At 52.2% G+C, this 25,428-nt stretch overlaps 1 protein-coding gene across 1 annotated transcript in view; it reads right to left on the bottom strand.

Moving 5' to 3' along the window:
* CDH20 (cadherin 20) overlaps positions 1–25,428 on the bottom strand; it is a 172,918-nt gene that overhangs the window by 39,079 nt on the left and 108,411 nt on the right. The window contains exons 2-3 of the mRNA XM_045850344.1: positions 16,722–17,070; positions 2,421–2,819 (exon numbers count right to left, since the gene is read on the bottom strand). Of these exons, the coding sequence (XP_045706300.1) occupies positions 2,421–2,666 (246 nt within the window). The 5' untranslated portion in view covers positions 2,667–2,819; positions 16,722–17,070. The remainder of the gene's footprint in view (positions 1–2,420; positions 2,820–16,721; positions 17,071–25,428) is intronic.

Genomic DNA, 25,428 nt, shown 5'->3' with positions numbered 1-25,428 from the left:
ACGTACGGCAGGGCGTGGCGGCTGCTGGTGCACAGAGAAGGGAGTGAAGGAAGGGGAGCAGCCCGGGGAACTGCTGCCACTGTTACCACTATTACTGTTACCACTGCCACCACCGCTACTGTTACTACTACCACCACGGCCACCACTATTACCGTTACCACTACCACTGCCACCACTGCCACCACCACTATTATCACTATTATTGTTACCACCACCACCACCATTACCACTGTTCCTGTTACCACTACCACTGCCACCACCACCACCTTTACAACTACAGGGTCACGTTGACTACGATTTTCCTCTCAACTGGCTGCTGTGCTGAGTGCTTATAGTCTAGTCTGGGGCGTCGGGGGGTGCACTGGAAATAAGCACGTAACTTACACGCTGCAGGTGGTGATTAGAGCTGTAAGAGAAGCACAGTGATGAGAGACTCTAACATGGGGCCTGCTGTAGAGACTGGCTTGGGAGGACCCGGACCCGAATGAGGGGGCGGCGGTGGTGAGGGGAGCCAGGAGAAGGGCCGTTCGAGACGAGCTAACGATAAGGCAGAGCCTGGCGAGTTGTAGAACAGACCCGGGCCGTGTCCCGGAACACACGGGCGAGGGGAGGAAGGAGTGGCGTGTGCCCTGGAGGCCAGCAGGCGGGCAGTGTCAGGCAGGAGTGGCCCCATGAGGCGTGTTCGGAGTGCCGTGGGAAGACACCGAAGGGTGGAAGCAGGGGATACGGCCTGACTCGCGTATTTAAAGCTCATCCGCAGGGAAGAGCTTGGAGGGGAGTGCGGGGAGAAGGGAGGAAACCGGCCTGGAACCCGGGTGTGTGCACGGGGGGGGGAGAGAGTGGTGGAAGTGGCGGTGGGAGAGATGAAGGGTATGGGGTTGACCGTGGCCTGGGATTGGGTTGGCGGGTGGGAGAAGGCGGGCGCAGGACAGGGCGAAGGACGATCGCGGGTCTCTGGTTTGAGGACCCGGGTGACGGTGACGTGGATACAGAGAGGACCGGGGAGCCGCTGGTCCGGGCGGGGATGTAAGACCTCCTCACTGGGCACGCTGCCCCTGGGGCGCCTCCGGGTCCCACACGTGGGGGAGGTTTGTGAGGCTGGAGCTCCCGTGAGCGGTCTGAGCCCGAGACGGAGGTTTTGGACTCGCGGGTTTACGGGTGCAGTTTCCAACCGCAGGGCGGAGGGTCTACCCAGGGAATGAGTGCGGGAGGAGAGGAGGCCCAGGGTGGAGCTTAGTAGGACCTCCAGTGACCGGGGTCAGGGGGCAGGAGAGGACCAGCAAGGAGGCTCAGAGGGAGGAGGAAAGGTGGACGTGGTGAAGGCCATGAAGCCCAGAGAGGACTGTGAGCCGAGGAGGAGGGGCTGGCGGGTCAGCAGCGTCCGAGGCCTCTGCTGGGTGGCTCCCTGGAATGCAGCCGCTGGCCGTGGTTGGCTGTGGTTGGGCGCGGCGGGGGTGTGTGTCCTGAGGCGCGTGGAAAGCCCAGCATGTGTGCAGGGGTGGGGGCAGAATCGGGTAACTGGGCTGAGACGTGGGTGGGAGTGGAGGGGAGAAGCTGTCCCTCTCGTACTATCCCCACTGGACATTTGGAGAAACAGAGGCTGATGGGGCGTCGGGGCCTGTCTGAAGTCCTGTGGGAGGAGTGGCCAGGACAGGGCTTGAACCTGCAGGTGACTGACTGTGAAACCCACGTTCTTAGCCTTTGTGCTAAGTGAGTGTTCAGGTTATCACCGGAATGAATTATTTATTTTCTAATTAGTTCCTTGGTTTCCATTTCCTCTCACTGGGTTGCTTTCACAAAATAGTCTCTGATTAACAACCGGATAATGTAAACATAGGAGAAAGCCTGGATTAAAAATGAAATGACAGATGTATCAAGGGGATTTGAGTACAAAGTTGATAAATATGTTCATTGATTGTCTCCAGCTATCCTTGAGTATAGAGCACATACTAGCATATTCTGAAGTGAAGTATGTTTTGTTCTGTACCCTGCCCCCCATTAAATTTGGGCCTCAGACAGTGCCCATGGAGATGCTCTGGTGGGAGGGGTAGGAACCAAAAAGTCTCCTGCTACCCCCCTTGCATTCCCTGTTTCCTTCTTCCCCACCCTGTCGTTCCCCAGGCTGCCGCTTCCTCCTTTGTGACTTTAATGGGCTTGCCCTCCCAAATCCTGTTCCTCGTCCCTCCCCCAGCCCACCCCTGCTCAGAGCAGAGGCAGGAGCCTGGAGAGAAGCCTTTCCTTCCTGGCTGGTCACCTGACAAAGCAAAACTCAGGGTCAGCTGGCTGTCAGGTAACGCACCGCTAGTTCAAGTTGTTCTCAGGCGTCAGACACAGGCTAGGTGAGTTTGCACATCCAGTCCATAGTCAGTCTCAGTATTTAACATCTTGATGATTTTTTCTTTCTCTTGGGTAGCTCTTACCTTGCCGACGTACAAAGGGTCCGTGCCCGTGTACTCTTCCAGGACGAAAAACTGGTTCCAGACCCAGCTCCTCTTCGTGCGCAGGTGTGACTGCGGCTTGGCCGACGGGAGCGCCTCTGGTCTGCCCGGTGGAGTCGGTGAGCTGGAGAGGACAGCGGTCGTGAGGTCCATCAGCCCCCAGAAGCACAAGGACATGCCGAGTCCCAGCCAGCCCTTGGCATTGCTCATTCTCCCGGAAGTCCGCATGGGATCGCCAGGCTTCCCGAGGGTGACGCACAGGATGGTGAGCCGCTGGAACGTGAGTATTTTCCAAATAAAAAAAAAATGACGAGGTTTGTTGGATACTTATGCTTCCCAGATGAGATCCCAGTTCAAGTCCATGCGCTCGACGTTGACTCCCTGTCAAGTGAAGGAAAACACAATGTAAGGACGTCAGACTCTTTCCTGTGGGCTTGTAGCAAGTTTTCAGGAAACGTCAGCACTCAGTTTTCTGCTCAGCAGATTAAAGAGTCTTAACGTGGGGCTGCTTTAGAAATGCTGGAGACATAAATAATATTTTGATGAAAACAAGATAGTTTTTCTTGCTATACTCAACCCCAAATCTTTGGATGTGGATTTCGGTTGGATAAAACTAGTCAGTAAATTTCTTCCCATTGGTAGCGGAGCTGAAGGGTTATGCCGTATCATTGATCGGCTTGAATTAACAGTGTGTACTTTGCAATACTTACGGTCAGGCAGCCCTGTAAACTCTTACAAGTGGCGTTCATTTCCAAAACTTACAGCTAGTCACTAATATTTTCATGAACCCAGCCGTTTTCCTTGGCTCATTAAAAAACTAAAAACAAAATCCATCTTTTTGCCACCCACAATTACCTCGTGCCTACCCCACGTTACTGATAATATGGGAACCTTGGACTTCATCTGTGAGCAGCCACGGAGCACCTCCCTCTCCGACTTGAACCGTTCTCTGAGCTCGCAGTGGAACTCAGGCTTCACCCCCGCCTGCCGCTCTGGCTCGGAAGCACTGGCAGGGGCTGCCAGGGCGACCTTGCTGGGGTCTGAATGGCCAGGTGACCCTCGTAGGGTTCTCAAGAGACTCTGAAGTGCTGTGAGTCACGAGCTGCTGTGGGCACTAGGAGTCTAGCCTACAGGTATTTTGCCCCTGATCTGAAAGGCTCCCGAGTCAAAGGGACGTTGACTTCTGCCCTGGGGACAGCATGTCATCAGTCAGACTTCCCTTGTTCTGTGAAGTCCGATTAGCTGGGGACCCCACCCCTGGGCTGCGGCCTCATCAGCCTTTTCTCTGGCTGGCACAGCACTGAAGGCGCTCTGTCAGGAGCAGCCAGGCTGTCTTCTGTGGGCCTGGTATTTCCACTGTTACGGGGAGACCTATCTGCTGTCCTCTTCCCAGGACAAATGCGTGCACTCGGGGTGCAGACCCGCGCAGCTGGATCTCGCCCCACGTCTGCAGGGGGTTCCGAGTGCGGGCCTCGGCCACCGCCTGCACCTGGCACCGTCAGAACTCACTTCAGCCTTCCTCTCGAATGCTCAGTGTTAACGTGAACAAGAGAGTTGAAAGGTGCCTTACAGTCGTTTCATACGGTGCCATTTCACGCCTGTGTGAGAAGTCACGTCAGTGAGAACCGGTCACGAGGGACAAGCTGAGGGGGACTTCGGAGACTCTGTAAGGGAGTGGGCGGCTGTGCCTCCGGTGGGCGGGGCTCCGAGGCGGGTGGCCGCTGAGTGTAGGGAGCCACGGGGCCTCATCCAGGGCGACGTTTGCTAATGAGTCACCGTGGTGCGCCAGGAGGTGGGCCACCCAGGGTTCGAGGTCCTTTCTCTCTGGGCCGACAGAAACCCCGCTCATGTACTCTGACCCCTAAGGGGAGACGTCTCGAAGAAGCAGCCGTAGCCCCGGAAATGAGTGATTGGTAAAGGTCGGTGAGAAATAGCTGTGCTGTTCTAGGGACATGGATGATGGCTAAAGAAAAAAAAAAAAAAAGCCCTGGCCAGAATACCATGATGGGTACAACTGTAGGGGAATATTCCCTGTGTTGTGAGAGAGAGGCCCGGCCGCAGCTTCCCCGGAGAGCACCCGACTTAAGTCGGCCACTGCAGCTCCCGGCCTGTCCTCGTCACCTCTCCCGCGTTCACTCTGCTGAACTCTGGCTTCTCACGTGCTCACCGGGACGGTCCTCCCGGTCCCACCCGCCTCCCAGGACTGCCACCGTGAGGGTCTGCTGCTGCGGTAACGCAGGCGACAGGGCCCTGAAAAGGACAGCGCAGCCCACGGCCGCTGGGGCGGGCACGGGAGGAGGAACGACCTTCGTTGTACGTGGGGATGATGAAGCTAAATCTGAAACACATCTCCTGGGTGCTTGTTATTGGACCACAGTTTGGAAAGGGCTTACTGTATGTATGTATGCTATTTCACAGACTTTTACATCTGGGAGAAGTTCTACTGGGCACTCTGCCCAAGAATTATTTTAGATTGGTTTTGATTATTTTGATTCCTTTTTCTGGCCAGTCTTAGCATCTCGCGTAGGGGTCAAAGTGCACAGGTGCACGCGTGCGGGTGCAGGGCGAGGACGTGCCTCATCTGCCGCCACTGGCTGAACTTCAGGGGCTGGGTGAGATGTGAGGGAATGCTGAGGGGCTGTAAGTCCGTCTTTGACAAAGGGGGCCTGCACTCTTGTCCGCCAGAGCCCCCATCTTTACCCGCAGGGGTCATCTGAAGAGCTGGGTGGGGAGAGGGACAATCTTTGGAACCTTTGTGATGGGCACTGGGAGGCGGATCGTCCCCTCAGCTTCCACCTCTCTCCCCTGTCTGCTTCGCCTCCTGCATGCCAGCGCAACGCCCTCGTGTCCTCCCCCTCCCTGAGCACGCTCAGAGGCGGCTTCTGCGTGGTTAGGACTGGGGAGCCCTCGGTGACCCTGTGACAGCTCTGGTGGCCCCTGTTCCCCTCGCACGTCCTCTTCCCCAAACCTGAAAGCCTGCACTGCCTGAAAACTCCGTGGTACGGAGCTTGATAGCTACCCTTGATGGAGAACACTTTATTCCTGCTGTCTCATGGCGGAGCGCATGAGAAATACCTCCTGCCTCACTTTCTAGAAAGTGCAATCTGGATTATACAATAGTTACATTATTCTGTGCGTAATTAGAGCTGTTTCTATACAAGGGAAAATCAGAAATACTAACCAGTTTGCAATTATTATAAATAATACGGTTCTCATAGTCATGTTTCCCCTGCAGGATAAGAATAGTCCTGGAAGCGGGCTAATTTCTGTTGTTCTTGTGAAAGAAGAGGCCAGTATGTGCATATTTGTGTATGCAGATCTGCTCAGAGGACCGCATGTGCCACATGGAGACTGCATTAGTGGAAATTGACTTCTCCGTTAAATGAGTCTTTTAAAAGTTTTCCCCGTCATCCTGCCTACAGAAAAGCAAATAGCTTGGTGATGAACACAGTGGGAAGAAATTAAAGTTGTACATAAAGTGTGCTCTCAGTGGATTGTTTATTTTGTTACTTGAATTCGTTGTGAAATTTAAAGTAGGGGGAAGGGATGGTTACTGCTTTCTTATTGGAATGCACTGGGCTTTTATCGTCTCCCCCTGATTCCTCTCTTCATTATCCCAGTTTTCCTGAGCTGTTCATGGTAATGGAAGCACTGCTCGGTAAGCTCAGACGTCTCCGCAGAAGCAAAACATCAGTTGCCTCTGCCGGTGACTCCCTGTGATGTGGGTGGGTGTTCATTTTCTGGTATGGCCTCATTCCTTCTCCCAGGTAAATGTAGACGGTGGTGGTGTGGTTTTAGGCAGCCGAACTCCTTAAGCTATCACTTTTACTTACAGAAAGAGCCTCCAACATGCCCTTAAAAAGAAAAACGAAGCTTTGTGAAGGTTGCAGATACACAGGGCGTGTGACGGTGGACCGTGCGGTGCGTCAGCATTCAGTCAGAACGCAGCTCTGTGACGGCCTTAGCCTGTCCCTCAGTCAAGGGTTCCTCTTGAGGAATGCAAACACACACACTTACTCACGAGCCAGAGTTCTCGCAGGGCTGCCCAACCCACGGCCTGTGGGCCACACGCAGCCCAGGATGGCTGTGAATGTGGCCCAACACAAAATCGTAAATTTACTGAAAACATTATGAGATATTTTTTTGTGATTACGTGCCACACTGTATTTAATGTGTGGCCCGAGATGACAGTTGTTCTTCCAGTGCGGCCCAGAGACACCAGAAGGTTGGACCCCCCTGGATAGAGAGGAGAACCCACGGAGAGCAAAACAGGCCGTGTGAGTGTGAAGTGGGGTGAAAAGTTCATAGATCCCTTTGACTATGTATAGTTCCCAGATGGTTAGATTTCCACTGTAAACTTCCATAAGGGAAGTATTTTCGGTGCTCCTGGAAGCACACCTCCAACGCCCTGAGTCTGGATGTGTGCGTTCGTGCCCTGACCGCAGCCTACCCCCGGGGGCCCGTTCCGGAAAGGGCGTGTGGTGTGGTTTTGTGCGCTGAAAGGTGGGGCCGGTCTCTGACTCACCGAGACCCATCGTCGTTTTCATCAGCTGCAGACCTCCCGTACCACGAGGTGAATGGCCATGAACTCACCGGCCTGCTCAAAGCCACCCGTCTATGGAGGCAGCCAGCCCCCTGCAGAGCCAGAGGAGGTTGTCCAGGGACTCGATCTCCTGCATTTGGGCTGTGCTCTCGCCCCCACCCTCTCCCTCCACATCTCACTTGCCCCGTGACTCGACCCTGTTCCCACAGTTAACATTTCTGAAATGGGGTGTGTCTCAGAATCAGTGTTTGCATTTAACGTGGCCGTACCTCCTTCCCCGACCCCTCAGAGAAGCCGTCCACAACAAGTGGACGGTGCGACTGCAGTGGAGGGGTCAGCGTGTCGCCTTCTTTCTTTAATCGAACAGAAAACACAAAGAACACTTAATTTCCATGGAGGTTTCCTAGACAAGTTGGCCGTCATTCTTGCTTATTCTAATTCTGATCATACATAGTTCCGTGAACTCCAGGTCCCTCAGGAGCTGCGGAAATCCTGAGCCCGAAGGTCCGGCTCCGACAGTGGTCCCTGGAGCCGTTCTCGGCCCCCGGGACCTGCCCTTTCTCTCCACGCGCTCTCTGCCTCCGCTGTTCTGCCCCACGGCCAGGCTGGGTTGTGAGACTCAGAAATGGAACGGCGGGGCGGGTGTGGCTGAGAGGGGGAGTTTGGGGACAGTGTCTGGTTTTGTATTAGGATAGATGCTGTGCGTGCGTCAGAGCAGTGGAGCAAACGGTGGAAGGGAGCTGGAGTCACATGGTTGAGAGCTGACTTGGAGCCTGCGCCGCCGCGTGTCCTGTCTGTACGCCGAGCCTCTGGGTGTCAGTGCCCCGGCTCAGGTCTCAAGGAAAGGGGTCTCCACTTCAGAAACCCCTCCTCTACAGCTCGTGCCCGGTCCTCTTTGCCTTTCATGCTCATTTCAGTCATTTCTTCCACTTGAGGGTGCCCTGTCTTTCTTTCCATATCGTCAAGGATGGAAGATGTTGACAGATTGTTGCTGGTCCCTTCACACAAACTCAGCGAACGTTTAAGTCCTGAAGGAGTCGGGAAGTCTCTGACCTACTTTCCGCTTCCTTCTGTTTCCCTCGCGATCAGAGCGAATGGAAGTGTACTTCAGTCCGTGGGCACTTGCTGTGGCTACAGTTACTCAGGAACGGCCACTTCTGATTTCCCAGACTTGTCTCACACGCTCACTATTTTTAGTTTAAGTGACATTTACAGTAATTACAATAAATGTGTGCTTGTTCATTTTTTAAAAGCACACATTTTAAATGTGCATCTTTGGCTAAAGTTTTTCTTTGATGAGAACTTGCAGGTAATTGCTAGTCAGTGCTTCCTCTCACAGCTTTGCCTCTGTGCAGAGCTCCAGGGCGGCCGAACGGCTCTGTGGCCTTCCCCGGACCACAGAGATTGGTTGATAGGAAAGAGTTTGGGGGAAACAGTTGCTCTCTAAAATGAAGACTGACTTTATTAGTTTGATAGCTATTTGAGTACTGACGACGTTTAATTAAAGGACGGTTTGTGGAGCCAGATGAAACTGAGAGTCTTGCTTCCAGCCCCACCACTTCTCACCCGCGCAGTCCTGAGCAGGAGACTTAGACGGTTTCCGTCCCGGTCTGCCAGCTACAGAGCGGAGGTAAACTCACAAGGCGATTGTCAGAATTAAGTGAGAGAATATCTCCGAAGCTTGTAGCAAGGTGTTCGGCAGGTGGTGGAAGACCTGTGTTTGAAAACAGTAGGTGCTTCCTGATGTGACTCCCTTTTCCCTCCCCCAGGGAGTTTACAGCTCAGAGGGGGAGACGTCAGCGTTAATGCTGGTGTGGGAACGGGAGTCAGGAGCAGGCGCAGGCGTGGCACCGGTACCAGCGGTGGGGGTCCTGTTGGAGCAGCAGCAGGAGGAGCGAGGAGTCACAGCAGAAGCCACAGGATGGAGCACTTCCTCTCTGCCAGGCGATGTTAAGTAGTTTGTGTTTACTTTGTCATTTAATCTTTGCAAGAATTCCATGAAAAGGAATTCTTTCCCCATTGTACAAATAAACGAAGAGGAGTGTGCTGGCGTGGCTCCTTCCAGCTCTCCTGAGACCTGATCTGTACATCTCTCCCGACCCCTACCACTCAGCTGGGGTGTGAGTGTTTACACCTCGGCTATTGGCAGATGCGACAAAACAGGGAGGTGGATGAACTGGGTTTCTTTTTCAGGAGTGACCCTGCAGCATGCACTTCGTACATGACTGCCTGTAACGCAGACCTGTTTATGGCAGGGGACACAAGACCCCTGACAACAGATGCTAGGCCAGTTCAGAGGAGGGAGAAATGATTTCTCTCGGGAGGAAAAGGTTTAAGGTAGCGTAGGAACCAGACCTCGAAGGATAGTGAGGAGGGCATTTCAAGGGGAAGAAACCGCACGTGCGGAGGTGCGGATGTGGGCCGCAGAGGCCTGTGTGGGAGAAAGCGGTCCACTTGGGAGACTGATCAGAGATGCAGGCCAGAACCGCTAGGAGCTTTGGACAGTGCAGGACTGAAGTGTTTTGAGTGTGTTTAGTTGTTCATAGCAAGCAATTAAATGCTTTGCTATGTGGTTAAATGTTTTTAGTCCTGCTGCTGGAGAGGGGGTGGGGGAATCCTTTGAGAGTCCAGGGAAAACTGGTGAGGACTTCAGCTGAGGTCTCAGGGACGGAAAAGTTGGGTGAGCTGTCTGAGCTCTCGAGGAGGCAGACTCTGCCACCACCCGCCAACCGGACAGATTAGAGCGCGCGCGCGGCAAACACAGGGCCGTGGGCCGAATCCGGCCCTCCACTTGTTTTGTCTGGCCCCGCACCTTGTTTCTTCCCAGCGGCAGCACCGGGCTCTACTTAACTGTTAAGGAGCAGTTACGTTTGTACACAGTCCTAAAGTTACGTTCGGCTCTTTGAAGGCAACTGCGAGGCTGATGTGGCCCCCGGTGAAGCTGAGTTTGACAGCCCTGGCTTAGAAGGAAGGGGGCTGCGGGGTGGGTGGTGAAACAATGACAAGAAGACGTCTGTGCTTAGGTTATGGCAGGAGGTCGGGAGGAGGCATTCGTTAGAGGCAAGATAATACATTTGGTTTTAGACTTAGGGATAAAAAGTTCATTCTTGCATGGCTGATTATTAAAAGAGGTGAGGGAGGAACTTTCTCTTTTTAGTCCAAAACTCCAAAGGAAGTTTAGGCAGGCCATCGTAATCAAAACAGCCTGGTCCTGGCATAAACACAGACAGACAGATCAATGGAACAGAACAGAGAGCCCAGAAATAAACCCACGCCTTTATAGTCAATTAATATTTGACAGAGGAAGCAAGCACATACTATGGGCTAAAGATAGTTTATTCAATAAATGGTGTTGGGAAAATTGGGCAGATAGGTGCAGAAAAATGAAACTAGACAACCTCCTTATACCCCACACAGGAACAAATTCAAAATGGATCAAAGACTTAAATGTTAGACCTGAAACCATAAAAATCCTAGAAGGAACACAGGCAGCAAAATCTCAGATATTGCTCATAGAATTTTTGTTTTAGCTCATGGAATTTTTTAAATCGGAATCGTCTCCCCAGGCAAGGGAAACAAAAGAAAAAGACAGCCTGCAGAATGGGAGAACATATTTGCCGATACATCTGATAAAGGGTTGTTATCCAAAATTCATAAAGTACTTAAAAAAGTCAACACCAAAAAACAATCCAATTAAAAAATCGGTAAAGTACCTGAATAGACACTTCTCCAACGAGGACATACAGATGGCCAGTAGACCCATGAAAAGATACTCAGTGTCACTAATCATCAGAGAGATGCACATTAAAACCATAGTGCCGTATCACTTCACACGTGTCACGATGGCTGTCATCAGTAAGTCAAACGAGTCAAACAAATAAAAACAAGTGCTGGCGAAGAGGTGGACGAAGGGGAAGCTTTTGCATTGTTGGTGGGATGCAGACTGATGCAGCCACTGTGGAAAGAAGTGTAGAGACACCTCAGAGTGCATCTGCCTTTTGACCCAGCAATTCCACCTCTGGGCATGTATCTCAAGGACCTCAAAACACTACTTCAGAAAGACGTCAGCTCCCCTGTCTATGTTCAGTTATTTACAATTGCCAAGATACGGACGCACTCAGGTGTCCATCTGAGTGGATAAAAACCGTGGGACATGTACACCATGGAGTTCTACTCGGCCACAAAAAGGAAGAATATTTTCCCCTTTGCGACAGTGTGGATGGACCTGGAGAGCATTGTGCTAAGTGAAATAAGCCTGTCAGAGAAAGACACGTACTCTGTGACTTCACCCCTATGTGGAATCCAAGCAGGACAGAGATGGACTCACGGATGGAGGCAGATGACAGCCAGGGAGGCCATGGGGCGGAGGGATACAGCTCCAAAAAGGAGAAAGGATTCATGAATATGTGGTGATCGATGGTGGGAGGGGGGCACAAGGGGACTAAGTAGTAATGGGAAAAAATACAAAGAAGATTAAACTTAAAAAAGCAAAAAAAAAAAAAAAAGAGCACATGAGCCCCTCCTCCTTCCCGAGAGCCCTTCTCCCTGCCGCTGGGCACCTGTGCCGCTGGTGCCCGCTGACCTGGGGCCGATTCGGTGACCGTGAGCGGGGACGTCACTCAGCTGGGGACTTTTGGCCACAGACACTGTTCCTTCTACCTCACTCTCACGTTGGGGTTGTGGGTATTCATTAACTTTTTAAAAATACTCTGTAAAATCGTTAATGATACAGATAAGAAGCCTGAAGAGAGCCAGAATGTCCATGCCCAAGGTCACACCACCCCTTGTGCCCCGACAGGATGGGAGCCCATCTCTCTGTGTGAGCCGTGGCCACACACCTGTGAGTGGGAGAGCAGCACGTGGCCACTCCACGGTTCTCAGAGTGGGAAGTCCGCTCTGGAGCTGCCTCCGACTGCGCTGGTACCGTGAGCTGTGCTACGTCAGGTTTGGCTGGTCCCGGTCTGATGCCGTGTACCTACAGGTCCCAGCTGCCCCGTGGGAGGTAGTCGTAGGAGACGTCGTCTGCAAGTGCGAGGCCCAGTGTTTCCCTCTGGGTACCGCTGTCTCTCCATCTCCCCGCCAGAGCACACCCGCCATGCGCATGCGACCGGGTGGTTTTCTGATCTGTAGCCTGCGTAGCGACCTGCCTCCAGTTACACCACAGTGGCACCGTCGTGGGGCAGAGATGGGTTAAATGTCCTCATTTCTCTGGACCATTTTAATTCCCTGATGGCTCCCCAGCTGGGGACCACGTTTCAAGCAAGTGTGTGGGGTAGTCTTAATTCCTCGATGGAACCCTGAACAGAGCCCTCCTGCTCCCCTCCCCCCACCAAAGCCTGGTCCAGTTAGCTTGTGATGGAATCCCCGACTGTGCACTTAAGTTTGTGTTCTTCCTTGGGAAGTTCTGCCGTGTTAACAGGGATTTAGGAAAACAGAGATTCCCAAGCAGCCCAGGCCAGGTTGGTCCCAAACTAGGTCCTTCCCAGCAAAAGGGAGCTGCCGTGGGCCCCGCAGTGACCAGGAGTAGGAGCGGTTCCGAATCCAGGGCCTTTTCAGGCGTTTCGGGCTCATCCGAGTCCCGTCCGGCTTTGGCATTAAGCTCACCAACCACACGGAGGCCTGGATCGGGGGCACAATGTCGTCTCATACATCGAGGAATGGAAAATCCAGTCCACCGGTCCTCCCTCATTTGACCTCGTACTGGACCCTTTGGACACTAATTCCTGTTTTCTGGCTAGCTACTGCTGTGAAACAGTTCCCCTCCAGTGACAGGAGCTTTAGACAGCAGTCACTCTATTGGTTTCTGTGGGTCAGGAACTTGGTGTGCCTTGACCGGGTGGCTCTGCCTTGACTGGGGTGGCTCTGGAGTGGGGTTTCTCAGGCATTTGCCATCAGGTGGTGGCCAGACCCCGAAGGCAGTGGTGTCGTGCAGGCCGGGGCTGCGGGGGCAGGTCTGTCCCGTCACGCGGTCTGGTTTCGTGCCTTTGTGTGTGGTTTCCACGTGGGCCGACGGGGCTTCCACGGCGGCTGTGGGACAGTGTGCGGTGTGGTGTACGAGGTCAGGGCTCCAGCGCGAGTGCGCCTGTTCTCAAAGCCAAAGCTGCCTCCCCTTGTATGGGCCCTTCTGTGACCTGGTCTCAGAGTTTCCCCGGCTTCACTCCTGCTGCTTTCTGTGGTCGTGAGCCACTCACACGTGCACACGCACGAGGGGAGTGGCCAGGCGCCAGGAGAGCCTGTGGGGTGGGAGGTGTTGCTGTGGCCGTCTTTAGGAAGACGGCCTGCCACACCTGGAGCATCCGTCAAGCCGGCTGAGTCCAGTGGGGGGAATTTTTGTGACCTCAGAAGAGCAAAGGGCCGATAACCTGTCCCGGATCACAAGCAAGTTTTTGAGTTTAGAAAGGGACGGGAGAGATAGTTATTGTTCGGTCTAAAAAGCACGTATAGAGCAAGTCCTGTCTGAATGGCCCGCTTCTCACGTATGCTGTGACAGAGATGGTGTCTCCACAGAAGGGGGTTCTCTGGGAGCTGTGCGTGCAGAACCGTGGACTGTGCCCACTCAGGCTGAGCAAATGAGAAAACACAGTCCTGACTGTTCAGTGCTGAGTGACGGGAGAATGTAATTAATTCAATTACATGTTCAACTTCAGTGCAGTGAATGATAAGTAATATTTTATAGGAGTAAGTTCTGTATCAGGTGTTTATGGGTTATTCATAATTTTCAGGATATCTAAAGTCCTGATCACTAAGCGTTGAGACTTGACCGAAACAGAACACATTAAAGCGACGTTGGTCAAAGTGTGTCTTGACTTTATACACCTGGCTCTTTGGAGAAGTATTGGAATGCAAACAGAGCAATAATGAGTGAAATAAAATGCAGTTAACATTCGGAAATGAGAACTCACTGAACAAACGTAAGACCCATGGGTCACAGGGACAGTTTCCGGTTTGGCTCCTGTGTGTGTGTGTGTGTGTGTGTGTGTTTGGTTGGGTCTCTGGCCCTGCTTACTCTAGCCTGGAGAATGAGTGGCACTTCTAGTTGTGGGAATCCAGAAGTCAGTGTCCACTAAGACTCTTTCCGTCCCCTAACCCCTACCCACATCTGGTTACTTAAATCTCTCAAGTTTAACCAGTTACACCTTCTAAGTCTTCCTCAAATCCATCTTTCTCTCCATCCCTCTTCCCTTAACCAGAGTTCTGGTCTTTTAAATTTCACGCATTCACCTCACACGGTAGCAGCTTCCTGACTGGTGACCTTGTCCTAACCTGTTCTCCTCTTATCAGCCAGAGGCATCTTACCAGGCCACTCGCCTGCTACAAGGTCTTTGGCAGCTCCTCATTTCTTAACTGGCAACTCCTCGACTTCAGGAGGCACTTCAGGCCCTAGGGATCTGGCTCCTACGGATCTAGCCTCACCTGTCCCTGCTCCTCACACATTTTCTGTCCATCAGAATAAACCACAGCTGCTGTGTTCTCAGACCTTCATACATTCATTCAAACACGAATGCCTTTGCCAGGCTCTTCTTTGCTCAGCAGTCTCTTTCCCAGGGAGCACTTATAGTCACCAGGCCTGGCTTCCGTGTCCCCACGCCACTCTGGCCGTTAGGCCAGCAGAGCCCACGTGATCTGCTTTTCCCACCAGCCTGTGAATTCTCACAGGACAGTGACTGTCCCCTCTGTATCTTCGAATGAGGACAGAGTCGGCACCAAGCAAGAATTTAATAAAGGTGGGAACAGAATCACATTAACTAAGAGTGAACAATGATTCGGTAATATAATTTTCTCATTTCAAGAGAACCAAGGCTCTTGTCGGGCAGTAGTAACAGTGGAGGCTGCTGAGGAGCCACCAGCTGGGCCTGGGGTCCTCACCAGGGCACTGGCAGTCTCTGGGGGTGAGGACGGAAGTTTGGAGCAGGTACAGAGACACCCACAGGACCCTAAAGGTGAAGCCTGTAGTGGCTGAGGAACGGAAAGGACTCTCTAAGGCTACTGGGAAAAGTCAAGGCGCAGCTAAATAATGACATCAGATTTTAAAAACCCGTCTTCACGGAAGATGGGCATCTGCTAGGACCAGGAGCAGGGCACCTGGCCTTGCTCATAGCAGGAGAGGCGTACACGAGGACGGGTGTTCTGACAGGGGAGCTTATAAACCAGACAGGTTGCTTGCGGGGGTTGGGAACTCCCCTGCCTCCTGGGGGCTCAGGCCGAGGATGGGGCGGGAGGCCGACTGCAGGGAACGACGTTCCCCACCGACTTCAGTGTGCGCCTGCCCAAGGCGGGGGCGAGCCAAAGGGGCTTCAGGCCTTTTAAAACCCCTGTAAGTCGTGATACTTCCAGATGCCGACTTTACATCGTAGTAAGCATTTCACTCATTTTTGCCTGGGAAGAAGGTTGAATTTGCAGGCACACGTTGAAAAGACTCGGTGGTCCCACTAAAGTGCAGTTGATGGGGGTGACGGTGCTTGGTGCCAGCCATTCCTACCCCCACTGGCTGTCAAGTGTCAGTACAAGAGACGAAGAATTCTGCATGACCTGCTGACTCATCTCAGGCACCACTGGCGGTGAGAGAGGGTGGCCAGCTCTGCCGGGGGAAAAGTGCGCGCCTCCCTGGCCCTCACGCCCGCACCCCTTCCCCGCCCGGCACTCGGTGCCCTGGGCAGTGCCACAGGGCTGTCCTCATGCGGCTGCTGGGAACTGCACCAGCAGCTCCAGCCCCTGTTGGTTAGAGGGGTTGGGTTGCTGGGGAGTGGAAAATGCTCTTCTGTATCTTCTGCAAAATTTAATGTATTATTTCTTTCCCCTATAATCCCTCCTATAATTTCATCTTTCCTGTAAAGATTCATGAAAAGAAATCCATATAAACTCTGCAAGTGTTTGTTCTTACACTGTAAGGCTATGAAGAGTCTAACAGGAACCAGTCCACACATTTTAATCCATATTAAGGAAAAAGACTTTGCAAATATTTCTCTTCAAAGTACTAAAAGTAAATGAAGGTTAAAGGAGGAGGCTAACAAGAAAGCCTTATTAATGGGAAATACATTCTGATAAATCAAATTGATTCTAGTCTTAATAGTTTAAATAACGGAATTGGTTAATAGCATCAAATTAGGATTAAAGAAAGGGATAAAATCTATTTCCACAAGTTGTTTCAAAAGCAGACATTCACTGGCTGATGCCATATGATACCAGTCTGATTATACTATACATAATAAAGCATTGCCCTGTGATAAAATCCTGCCGGGAGATGTGTTTAATCAGATGCCTTTGATAGTATTTGAGCGAAAGCTACTTTGAATCCAAAAGAATCTAAGAGAAGAATCTTTAGCTCTGCAGTCAGTCTCACGCTGCTGTGGGCGCCGGTGCTCCACACACCCCCATCCCGACCCGCTGCCAAACGGAAGCGCAAGCTAAACTGCTTGGGATCTCAGACTTGTCTTTTCAGCAGCCACGAGCGGAACTTGGTTTTGTTTGGCAACCGTGTTCCGCATTGATTGTTCTTTTCTAAGATAAAGACTTCCGGTTGGCAGGAATCTTAATGCACACTGGCGGTGACTACCGTTACCAGCCACCCAATCCAAGTGTAAGATTACTGTCCTGGCCAGTTTCGTCTGGCTCCCACAGGGGCCAAGGCAACACAGTCACTTCCCAAGCCAGTTTTTCTGTGCCATTGGCCAGTTTAGAACCAGATTTTGTGACTATATGTCATAGAAATAGCAGATGGCAAGAAAAGTTTTATAACTCACTTTTCTCCTCCTTCCGTGGAGTGCACTGTTTCTGCGTTTTCCTGAGCTCGTCACGTTAGTTGTGGAGTGCACGTCACGCTGCCAGCTCCCGCTGGGTGCAGAACAGCCGAAAGTGGTCCTCCCTTCGCCAGTTGGAAACGGGTCTTCACATCATAATCAGCTCCAAAGGAGTCCGCTGGGCGTGGGGGATGTAGTCCCGTAACTTGGAGGGGTGAAGTCTGCACCGGCCTAGGGCTTTTCTTCCTGCTCAGCCTGGGCCATGGGGTCCGAGTGCCTGCCTCTCTCGGGGGTGGGGGGGGTTGGGGGTGATGAGACCCAGCCGCCACCAAGTTGCTGATGCAACCTAAAGCTATTTGGGAAGGGAGAGAGAACAAACGGCATCACTTTGGTGGGTGATTAGCGGAGAATGATGTATGGGGGTGGGAGGGAGCCCGGCGTGTATGGGGAAGGGGGGCCGGCAGTTGCCCTTGCCTGGAGGGGAGAAGGACAAAGAAGGCTGTCCCCGGACATGTGAGGCCCTGGGGGATGTCTGTGCAGGATCAAACGGCCAAGGACCGTTAGCAGCGTTGTGGAGCGAGAGCTCGAGTTCTTTGGACATGTTGGCAGCTGAAACTATCTAGTGGCAAATAAATACAAGCTACTTAACGGATCGCAGAAACAAAAGATAATGGGGAGGCGAACAAATCCCATGTCTTTTTCGCTTACCGTGGCCTAATGTTTCCAGTAAGTAAACGCTGCATATCCACTGAGCGGCTCTGTCACATTATTGTTAATTAAATAATACTCCCCAAGAAATCTGTCATTACCAGCAGCCAGGAATGGGTTTGCTGAGTTTGCCGGAGGCCGTTAATGCTCCACGAACAGGCTCTTAATTGCCATAAGAGGCAATTTCACTGGGGATTGTAGTTCACTTTTCCCAACAATTTCATAGTGTGTGTTAGACCTTAAACTTCCTTTTTCTTTCTCTGTCTGGAGTTCCATGAGGCTAGAGGAATCACTCTGCAGTGATTCAGCTATTGAATGAGCCCTTCGCTGCAGTGGAAGGTGCATGTTGTTGCAGAATCTGTGATCCCCCTCCCCCGTTTGCATGATGACTGAAGGGAAGCAACTGATAACAGATTTTAAAATTAACGGAATGTCCCCTTTTTTATGCCATTACTTATCCTTTGAAATAAGTGACTTTGCTGGGAGAAGTGACCTCTGGCGTGTGTCTTGGATGTGACCCGGGCAGACAGGAGCACGGGACAGGGAGGCCGGTTGTCATTGGAGACGGCTGGAAGGGGCACGACGGGGGTGTTCGGCCTCGGAGAGGAGCGTGTGCCATGGCCTCGAATTAAACGTGACCTTTTCTTCAAACATTTTACTTCTCTTCGTAAGCAGAGAATAAGGACAAATCTAAGAAAAAGTCACCTTTTCCCCAGTGCTGTAAAAGCCTCCATATAGCATTTCACAAAGAAGTGTCATTTTGGCCTTTTCTTAAATGACCTCTTTCTCATCGTAATGTAATATTTTTCTTTACCTTTGGACTAGTACTTTGATTTTTAAATAAAGTTACTTATTTCACAGGAATTATACTTCAGACTGCATCTCGGTGGTATTTCATTCTAATGGTTTCATTTGGTTGAATTTATGTGCAGCTGGACTTTAGTGAGGAGAGGGGTGGAGAGGGAGAGGGAGAGGGGGAGAGACAGAGAAAAATAACCTTTATCTGTAATAAGAGCATAATTTAGCTGGGTACTACTAAAACGTACATATCTACATTCTGTCAGTGATTTACTGTTCTGGGGTCAGAATCGTTTCTTCTTCTCTTCACCAAGTTGATGTTTTGTTGTCTCTTGACACTTGGTGATCTTTCCCTCGGCTTCCCCCACCCCCAGGTTTCTGCCTCTCTGTTTCCCATTGAGACGCGAACTGGCAGGCATCTCAGCCTGCACGCCCGGACACGGACACGGCCGAGCACACTCGGAGAGAAGCAGGGCCCCCTTCTGTTGGGACCCTGGCTGCGCGTCACTACACACAAGGGGCAGGGCCGCCCTCACGGCGGGAACTTTGCAATAATTGCTGGGACGAAATGAGCTCAGGCTTAGCTGATTCGCCCCCTTTTCCGTTGGAAAATGGAGGGAATGGGAGAACAAGGCCCTTTGTGACCAGTGACAATCTAGTGTGGAAATAGACTGGAGACAGCCAGTGCCCACTCGTGGCGCAGACAGCAGTCATGGGGTACGTGGCCCACAGCAAAGGCAAGACTGGATCCCACGATGGCCGGGCTGACCGAGCCCCCCCCGGGCATCCGGTGTCAGTGCCAGAACGCAGGTGCAGCAGTGGGCGGGGCCTCTGCACGGCCTGCCCGCAGAGGCGGGCACACCTGGATGTGACTGGTGGGTGCGTGTCTTTTCATTTTTAGTGTTTTTATATCTGAATGCTGGGGAGAGAAACTCACTTAAAAATGGATTATATGGTTTTCTTCCAAAATGTTTTTGTATCAGAATCTCTGTGAGAGACCATTGATACAGTTTTTATGTGATATCGGCGGTGTATCTACATCCCTTTCCGTGGTGGTTGTGTGTGTGTGTGATTGCATGGTTTTATTCATGAATTCCACACGTATGTAGATAGCTGGAAACTATAGTGTTCATATGTAAATGGTAATGTGAAAGCAGAGGTGATTTTTACATTTGTACATACGTATTCATATATATATTCATATTTCTTAGGTTGATTTTATTTTCCTTCTCCTAGGTTGATTGTAAATCTACACATTACCAGGGGCTCACTTCCAGAAACCCTTCCACCTTAAGGAGAGACCTGTGGGGACCGGGGGTTCCGTGTGCAGCCCGGCTGTGTGCCGCCTTGTCACTCGGGGACAGTTGGGAGGCAGGGCCCTGGACAGAGCGGGCAGCCGGCCTGCTGCACCGGAGAGGCCAGAGCGGCCAGACCACCTGTTCCTGTGACAGCCAAGCCTATGTATTTTTAATAATGCGGTTTAAATAAACGTGTGTGTGTGTGCACGTGTGAAGTCTCATTCAACAGGGGTTCAGCCTGGCTCATCTGCTCCCCAAGCAACTGGAGGTAGACAGACAAGGCTCTGCCGCCAGTTGAATGGCTTCCCATCTGCCCTCTGCTTTGCCTGGAGATGACCAGTCAGGCCAACGGTTTCTTGCTATTGTTCAGCTTTTATTTATTTATTTTTTTCTGCTCTCAAGCAGAGGCTGACACGAAACAAACATGACATTTCCCTTTGAAAACTGGATTCCGAAGTCGGCGTCATGCTCCTGGAAGCGCGGTGCTGTCGCGGTCCCTCCCGTTTTGTGGCTGTCACGGAGAGTTTGTGTGGGAAGCCCCGCGTCGGGCGGCAATCGCCAAGTCAAGGTTTGGAGATTTCACGGGTGGAGGCGTTGGTGTTTGGTGGTCGCGAAGGGACATGTTGTAATGAATGCAAATGGTCTCCTTTGAACAGCAGGAGTGAAGAAAAGGGGCGAACAGATTAATCATAAAGAACACATTTGCCGGTCTTTCATTAGCAATTTTAAGGAGGCACAGAGAAAAGTGAAGTCATGCAAATGTGGCTTCTTGAAGCACTTCGTTAGCATTATCCACAAGCTATAGCTTATAATAAGCGGCCACTGGGGTCCCCGTGGGTCATGGCCTTGGCCAGCTCACTGCAGTTGAAGTGACGCTTGCTGTAAGGCGAGTCTCCTGGACACAGTGTATGAGCTACGTATTACAGTACATTGTCTAAGCCAGCGGCACGGCAGTGACTTGAAATGGGAAGACTTCTAATGTAGCAAGCAGAGAGAAAAAAATACACCAGAGGAATACAGCCTACCTGAGAGACCAGATTTGCTTGCGCTTAAAATGAGAGGTAAGGAACAGAACATTCTCGGAAGAGAGTTACCAGTGTCCTTTAATACTGTGCCCTCCCGCTGCCCAGGCACATGTACCCTGCGTATAGAAACGGAGAGATTTCCCTCGTTTGTAACACCCTCAGCCTGTCTCCATGTCTTGAACCTTGAGGGGGTGTAAGGAAAAGGAGCTGCTTTAGGGTGGAATAAGGATTTGAGAACCCTGGCTACCAAGATTGTCATTTCTGTTCTGCATTCATGCAGTGCGAAGGCAAGCTACATATTCTAAGACAGTTTCACTTGGAACTTGTGATGGGTCCTGGCAGCTCTCACACACCGAGTAGAGGCACATGGACCGGACCGGACCATGGGAACCCTCACTAGGAAGGGCTGTGCACCACCTACAAGATCACACTCTCCGGTGGAGGCCACCTTGTGCCATGCAGCGCGGTGGCCTGCGTCCCAGTCTCGGCTCCGCCATCTCCAGGCTGTGGGAACCTGGGCTAGCACTTCCCTCGTGCTTCCCTTCCCACGCCTGCGCCTGCGCAGTGGAGCTGATAGTAGCCCCTTGGCACATCTGCTGGCTGCGTCGGGGTAGGGGAAGCGCTGGAGACGGGGCCTTGGTGCCCTGCCGGTGTCCCAGCAATGTGGTGCTAGTCCAAAGCCGGGCTGCTCCAGCCTCGCGTGCAATGAGGACTCTGCTCCTTCCTCCCCCGCCCCCTGCCCCAGCCAAAGCTGCGTGGAGCAAGGTTAGACGGTTGAGTGAAGCGGGGCCAAGCAGGTCTTATTTCCTGGAAATGTGGACTTGGGGTGCTGTTCTGCAGAGGCAGCCCAGAGGAAGGCTGGCAGAGAAGAGGGGAGACACTGGAGGGCGGGGGAAGAGAGGAGGCTGGTCCCTATCCTTCAGGAAGCCGCGCTCGACTTCCCTCCCTCCGCTTCCGTGTGCTGCCTCTGTGACTGTGCACCCTTCTCCCCTCCTCCTGGAGACCAGCTTGGGCCCTCTCTAGCGTGGCTCTGTGTTTGGGGCATCATCCCATAACCGAAGGGTGGCAGGTTTGATTCCCGCTCAGGGCACGTGCCCTGGGTTGTGGGTCTCGGCACAGATCTGGGTACGCACAAAGGCAACTGATGGATGCTTCTTTCGCACTGGTGTTTCTCTCTCCCTTTCTCCCTTCCTCCTCCCCACCCCCCAAATAAACCAAATGAAAATGTCTTTGGGTGAGGATGCAAAAAAAAAAAAAGAAGAAAAAAGTTTGGGGGGTTTTTGGTTCCCTTGGACTAAAACTTTACTGGCAGGACTGGCCTCAAGTTGTGGACCCAGAGAAGAACAGTTATAGTTTCAAGATTTTCATAGAGTTACCTCCTCTCCTGACCTCTGCATTGTTTCAAACGCCTTTACTAATCAGGTGAACTGCAGAAGGTGGAGTCATAGGAACTACCCCAGAAGAAATGGTGACTGGAAGCTCGTGTCCCGGGAGGATTACTGAATACCCGTTCTGAAGGAGACGCCCTGGGGTGCAGCGCGTAGGTGAAGTAGTCGCTTCCTGCAGCAACTGTTGGAACATACGACTGAGCGCTTGCGAGTTAGCCAAGGTGGAATTCTTTCTCTTTTGTAAATGGTGGGTAGAGTACCGCTCTCAGAATTATTATGTATTGTAAATCATATATTAGCACTTATTTTAGAAAGTAAGGGTTGTCTCAAACAGTGAAAGGAAGTTGTTTGCCTCTCCTAAGAGGGGTGCCTTCCTTCAGCTTTGTACTGTGGAGGTGAGGAGCGTACTTGCTTTCCCGGCCGGATCCCCACGTCTGGGAGGGCCGCTGCGGTTCTCTGTGGTTAGAGGGCGGGGAGTTGTTACCGGCTCTGCACTCACAACCGTCCCCGCCCCCCCCCCCCACCCCGTCAACTCTCTGGATGCTTCGATGCTCTAGTTTGTTCAGCCTTCGTGTCTCATTTCAGTGTTGATGTTTAAAATGAGCTTTCCAGATTCACCTGGTTTGGTAACAAAATTCTAGACCATAACTCTTTTCTGAAAGTTAAGAATATTTTTATTGCTGAAATATGAAAGTTTAAAAATATTTTGGAGGCTGACTGTGAATTCATTCTTGCAAACCTGGTAAGTCTAACCAGCTCCAGGATTCTTAATGCCAGTTCAGCTGCATTTTCTTCAGTGTGACGGGAAGTTCGTGTGCTACTGGCCAAAGGTTCATACAGTCGGAGGATGGGAGTGGTGCCGTTTTTTGTAACAAATGGCAGTGGTGACAATCGGAGGGGACGTCAGGGTTGAGAAAGGCCAGGGGGCCGGAGGACCACGGGCACTGATGGGTTTAGCGCTGCGTTTGCTTTTTACTAGTTAGTTGTGGGAGGGCACGGGCGTGCCGGCGCCAGTGGATGGTGCCCCTGGTTTTGTTTCCAGTTACAAGCAATGTCGGGGATGCTCTCGGCTGACCAGGCCAAGGAGTTTATTCTCGGTGAGCTCTGGGATGAGCACCTTTAAAATGCTCCGCAGGGTTGACTGGGGGGCTGGCGTTGTTCGCTGTCACCAGGCATTTCGAAATCACTGATTCTGTTTGTGGGCGTTGTCATTGCCTACAGTCAGTTGTGCATCAGGACTAGTGTCATTGCGTGATAGACACTGTTGAGGATTTTGAAGATAAGTTCAGTGGCTCCCTAGAATTTTTTTTTTGTAAGCATAATTTCCCCCCAGCCTGTGATGGAGGGTTCTAACTGACGGTTCCACCAGTCGCAGTTTCAGCTTGAGCTCTGCGCTTGGTTCATTCACACCCGCTTTCCGGTTTGAGAGGTCTGCCTGTTTTTCCCCTGACGCCCCGGTGTCCTCAGGTCCCAGATGTTGACAGATGGGTGTGGTTACCTTTGGCTTCCTTGGGACATCCAGTGACAGCCCACATTCACTCCCGTGTTTAGGTCAGGGATTCTGTCGTGAGCAAAGTTTTGACGAGCAGCTGCCAGCCCCCACAGCATGCTCTTCCAGACTGCTAGGGTGGAACAGCGTGTGAACCGAAGCTCCCAGAGACAGCTGGAAGGGGGTATTCCTGGGCACTGCCTGGCCTTTCTGGCAGTGGAAGGGGGCAGCGGGAGGCAGTGTTGGGTGTGTGGGGGTAGAGGGCGCGGGTGGGGGGAGGGAGCACCAGACTGGGTAGGACAGAAGGGGGACAGGGAGGAAAGGGAGATCCCACAGCCGCAGGAAGAGGCTGAACTTTTCTTTTTCACCTTGTTAAATCACTAAACTGTTCCTCTCTCAGATGTTCCCTTGCATTTTTTTTTGAAAGTCAGGAGCAGAGAATCATGCTGCATAAGCAGAAAAACCCTGAGCTTACATAAAGCGTGTAGCGCTGTTATCAATAAAACTTTAAAACAAAATTATCATCGTGATACATATTTAATTACACGCACACTTCTTACTGTGCGCTGTGGTAATAACGGCCAGGGAGTCACATAAACAACGTAGCTGGCATTACTTTTAATAAGGAAGGGAACTAATATTTATTGAATCCCTGATATCTGTGGGGCTCCATGCTGGGCGCGTCCTTTACATGTGTTACCTCATCGAATGCACAGCTAAATGGGGCATCTCCAGGGCCCGGGTGGGTGGGGGAGGGGAAGGCACACTTCCAGGCCCTTCCGAAGACCCAGCATTCGCTTTTCTTAGGCAGTGGCACACAGTTTCCCCATGCGTGGGGGCCTTGGCCCTCTCCTTGGTCTGGGAGTTTGGATGCCTGGGCCTGGAATCGTAGCCACAGACGGACGCCTTAAGGACACAGCTTTCCCCTCCGTATCTGACCTTACCTTCAAGTTCTACCACGGGGAGGAGTTCACCCTGCAGCCTGCACCCCACCTTCGGGTGGGAACGCTGTTTGACTACAGGGGAGCAGAACCCGACGTAAACCCTTGGAGTCTGAGGAATTGTGGGTGGGAACCGGCTGCAGCCCTCAGCTCTGCTGTGTCCCTCCCCAGGGGCAGCCCGGGTGCGGGGAGGGGCCAAGTGGTGTGCTTCAGGAGGAGGCCCCTCCCCCCCACCGGTCCCACCCCCTCCAGCATCGTTATTGACTGGGCCTGACATTTCACTATGTGGAGTACGACTTTTTTATCTTTGGGGATTAGGGAATTCTTTGATAGTCTGGTAATGATCTTGATTCTGATCCCCAGAAAAATGTACCAATATTGACACTTCAAGGGAGGACTACTTGAGTTAGAGATTCACACGCACTGCCCAGGACCGGCTCTGGGGGGAAGCGGGCAGTCGGTAAGGCGCGTGCAGGAGCCAGTTATTCTTCAGCGTGAGCCTTTATTTTGTTCCTTCGCTCCCCTGCGCTGGGCTTGAGGCAGCAGGGGCCGATGAGAGGCGGCAGGTAGAGGTGCTAAGAGGTCATTTTGCACTCTGAGATCTTGGGGGGAAGGGGGGCCCAGCTGGGGAAGATAGTAGGGTAGTCGGGTGTATAGTCTGGGCACAGAGTGGTCTGTGGGTAGTGGCAACAGTGTGACCCAGGGGCTCACTACAGATGCAGGATGACAAACAGCCCTGCCCCCAGACACACGGAGTCAGAATCTGCACGGTGACAAGGTCCCACATTCAGGTTTGAGGAACGTGGGTGTGTGTCGAGGAAACTGGGGTAGGAGCGGGGAGCTGGGTTGAGAGGAGAGGGAGCCAGCCACCCGAGCGAGCTCTCAGACGGGTGTCTGGGCTGGCGCCCCCAGCACCAGCGCCCCCAGGGCCTCCCAGGGAGAGAGGAGGGCCCAGATGGACAGGAGGGGGAGGGGAAGGGACCTGGACGGGCCTTGGGAAAATGGTAAGTCTGGGAAGGAAGTGACATTTAAAAACAGACACAGAAGTGTAACAACAGAAAGA

Source organism: Phyllostomus hastatus, unplaced genomic scaffold (genome assembly GCF_019186645.2).
Source record: "Phyllostomus hastatus isolate PE091 unplaced genomic scaffold, TTU_PhHast_1.1 phas_contig_80, whole genome shotgun sequence".
NCBI classification, from domain to species: Eukaryota; Metazoa; Chordata; class Mammalia; order Chiroptera; family Phyllostomidae; genus Phyllostomus; species Phyllostomus hastatus.
This window is presented reverse-complemented; position numbering and strand designations above follow the sequence as displayed.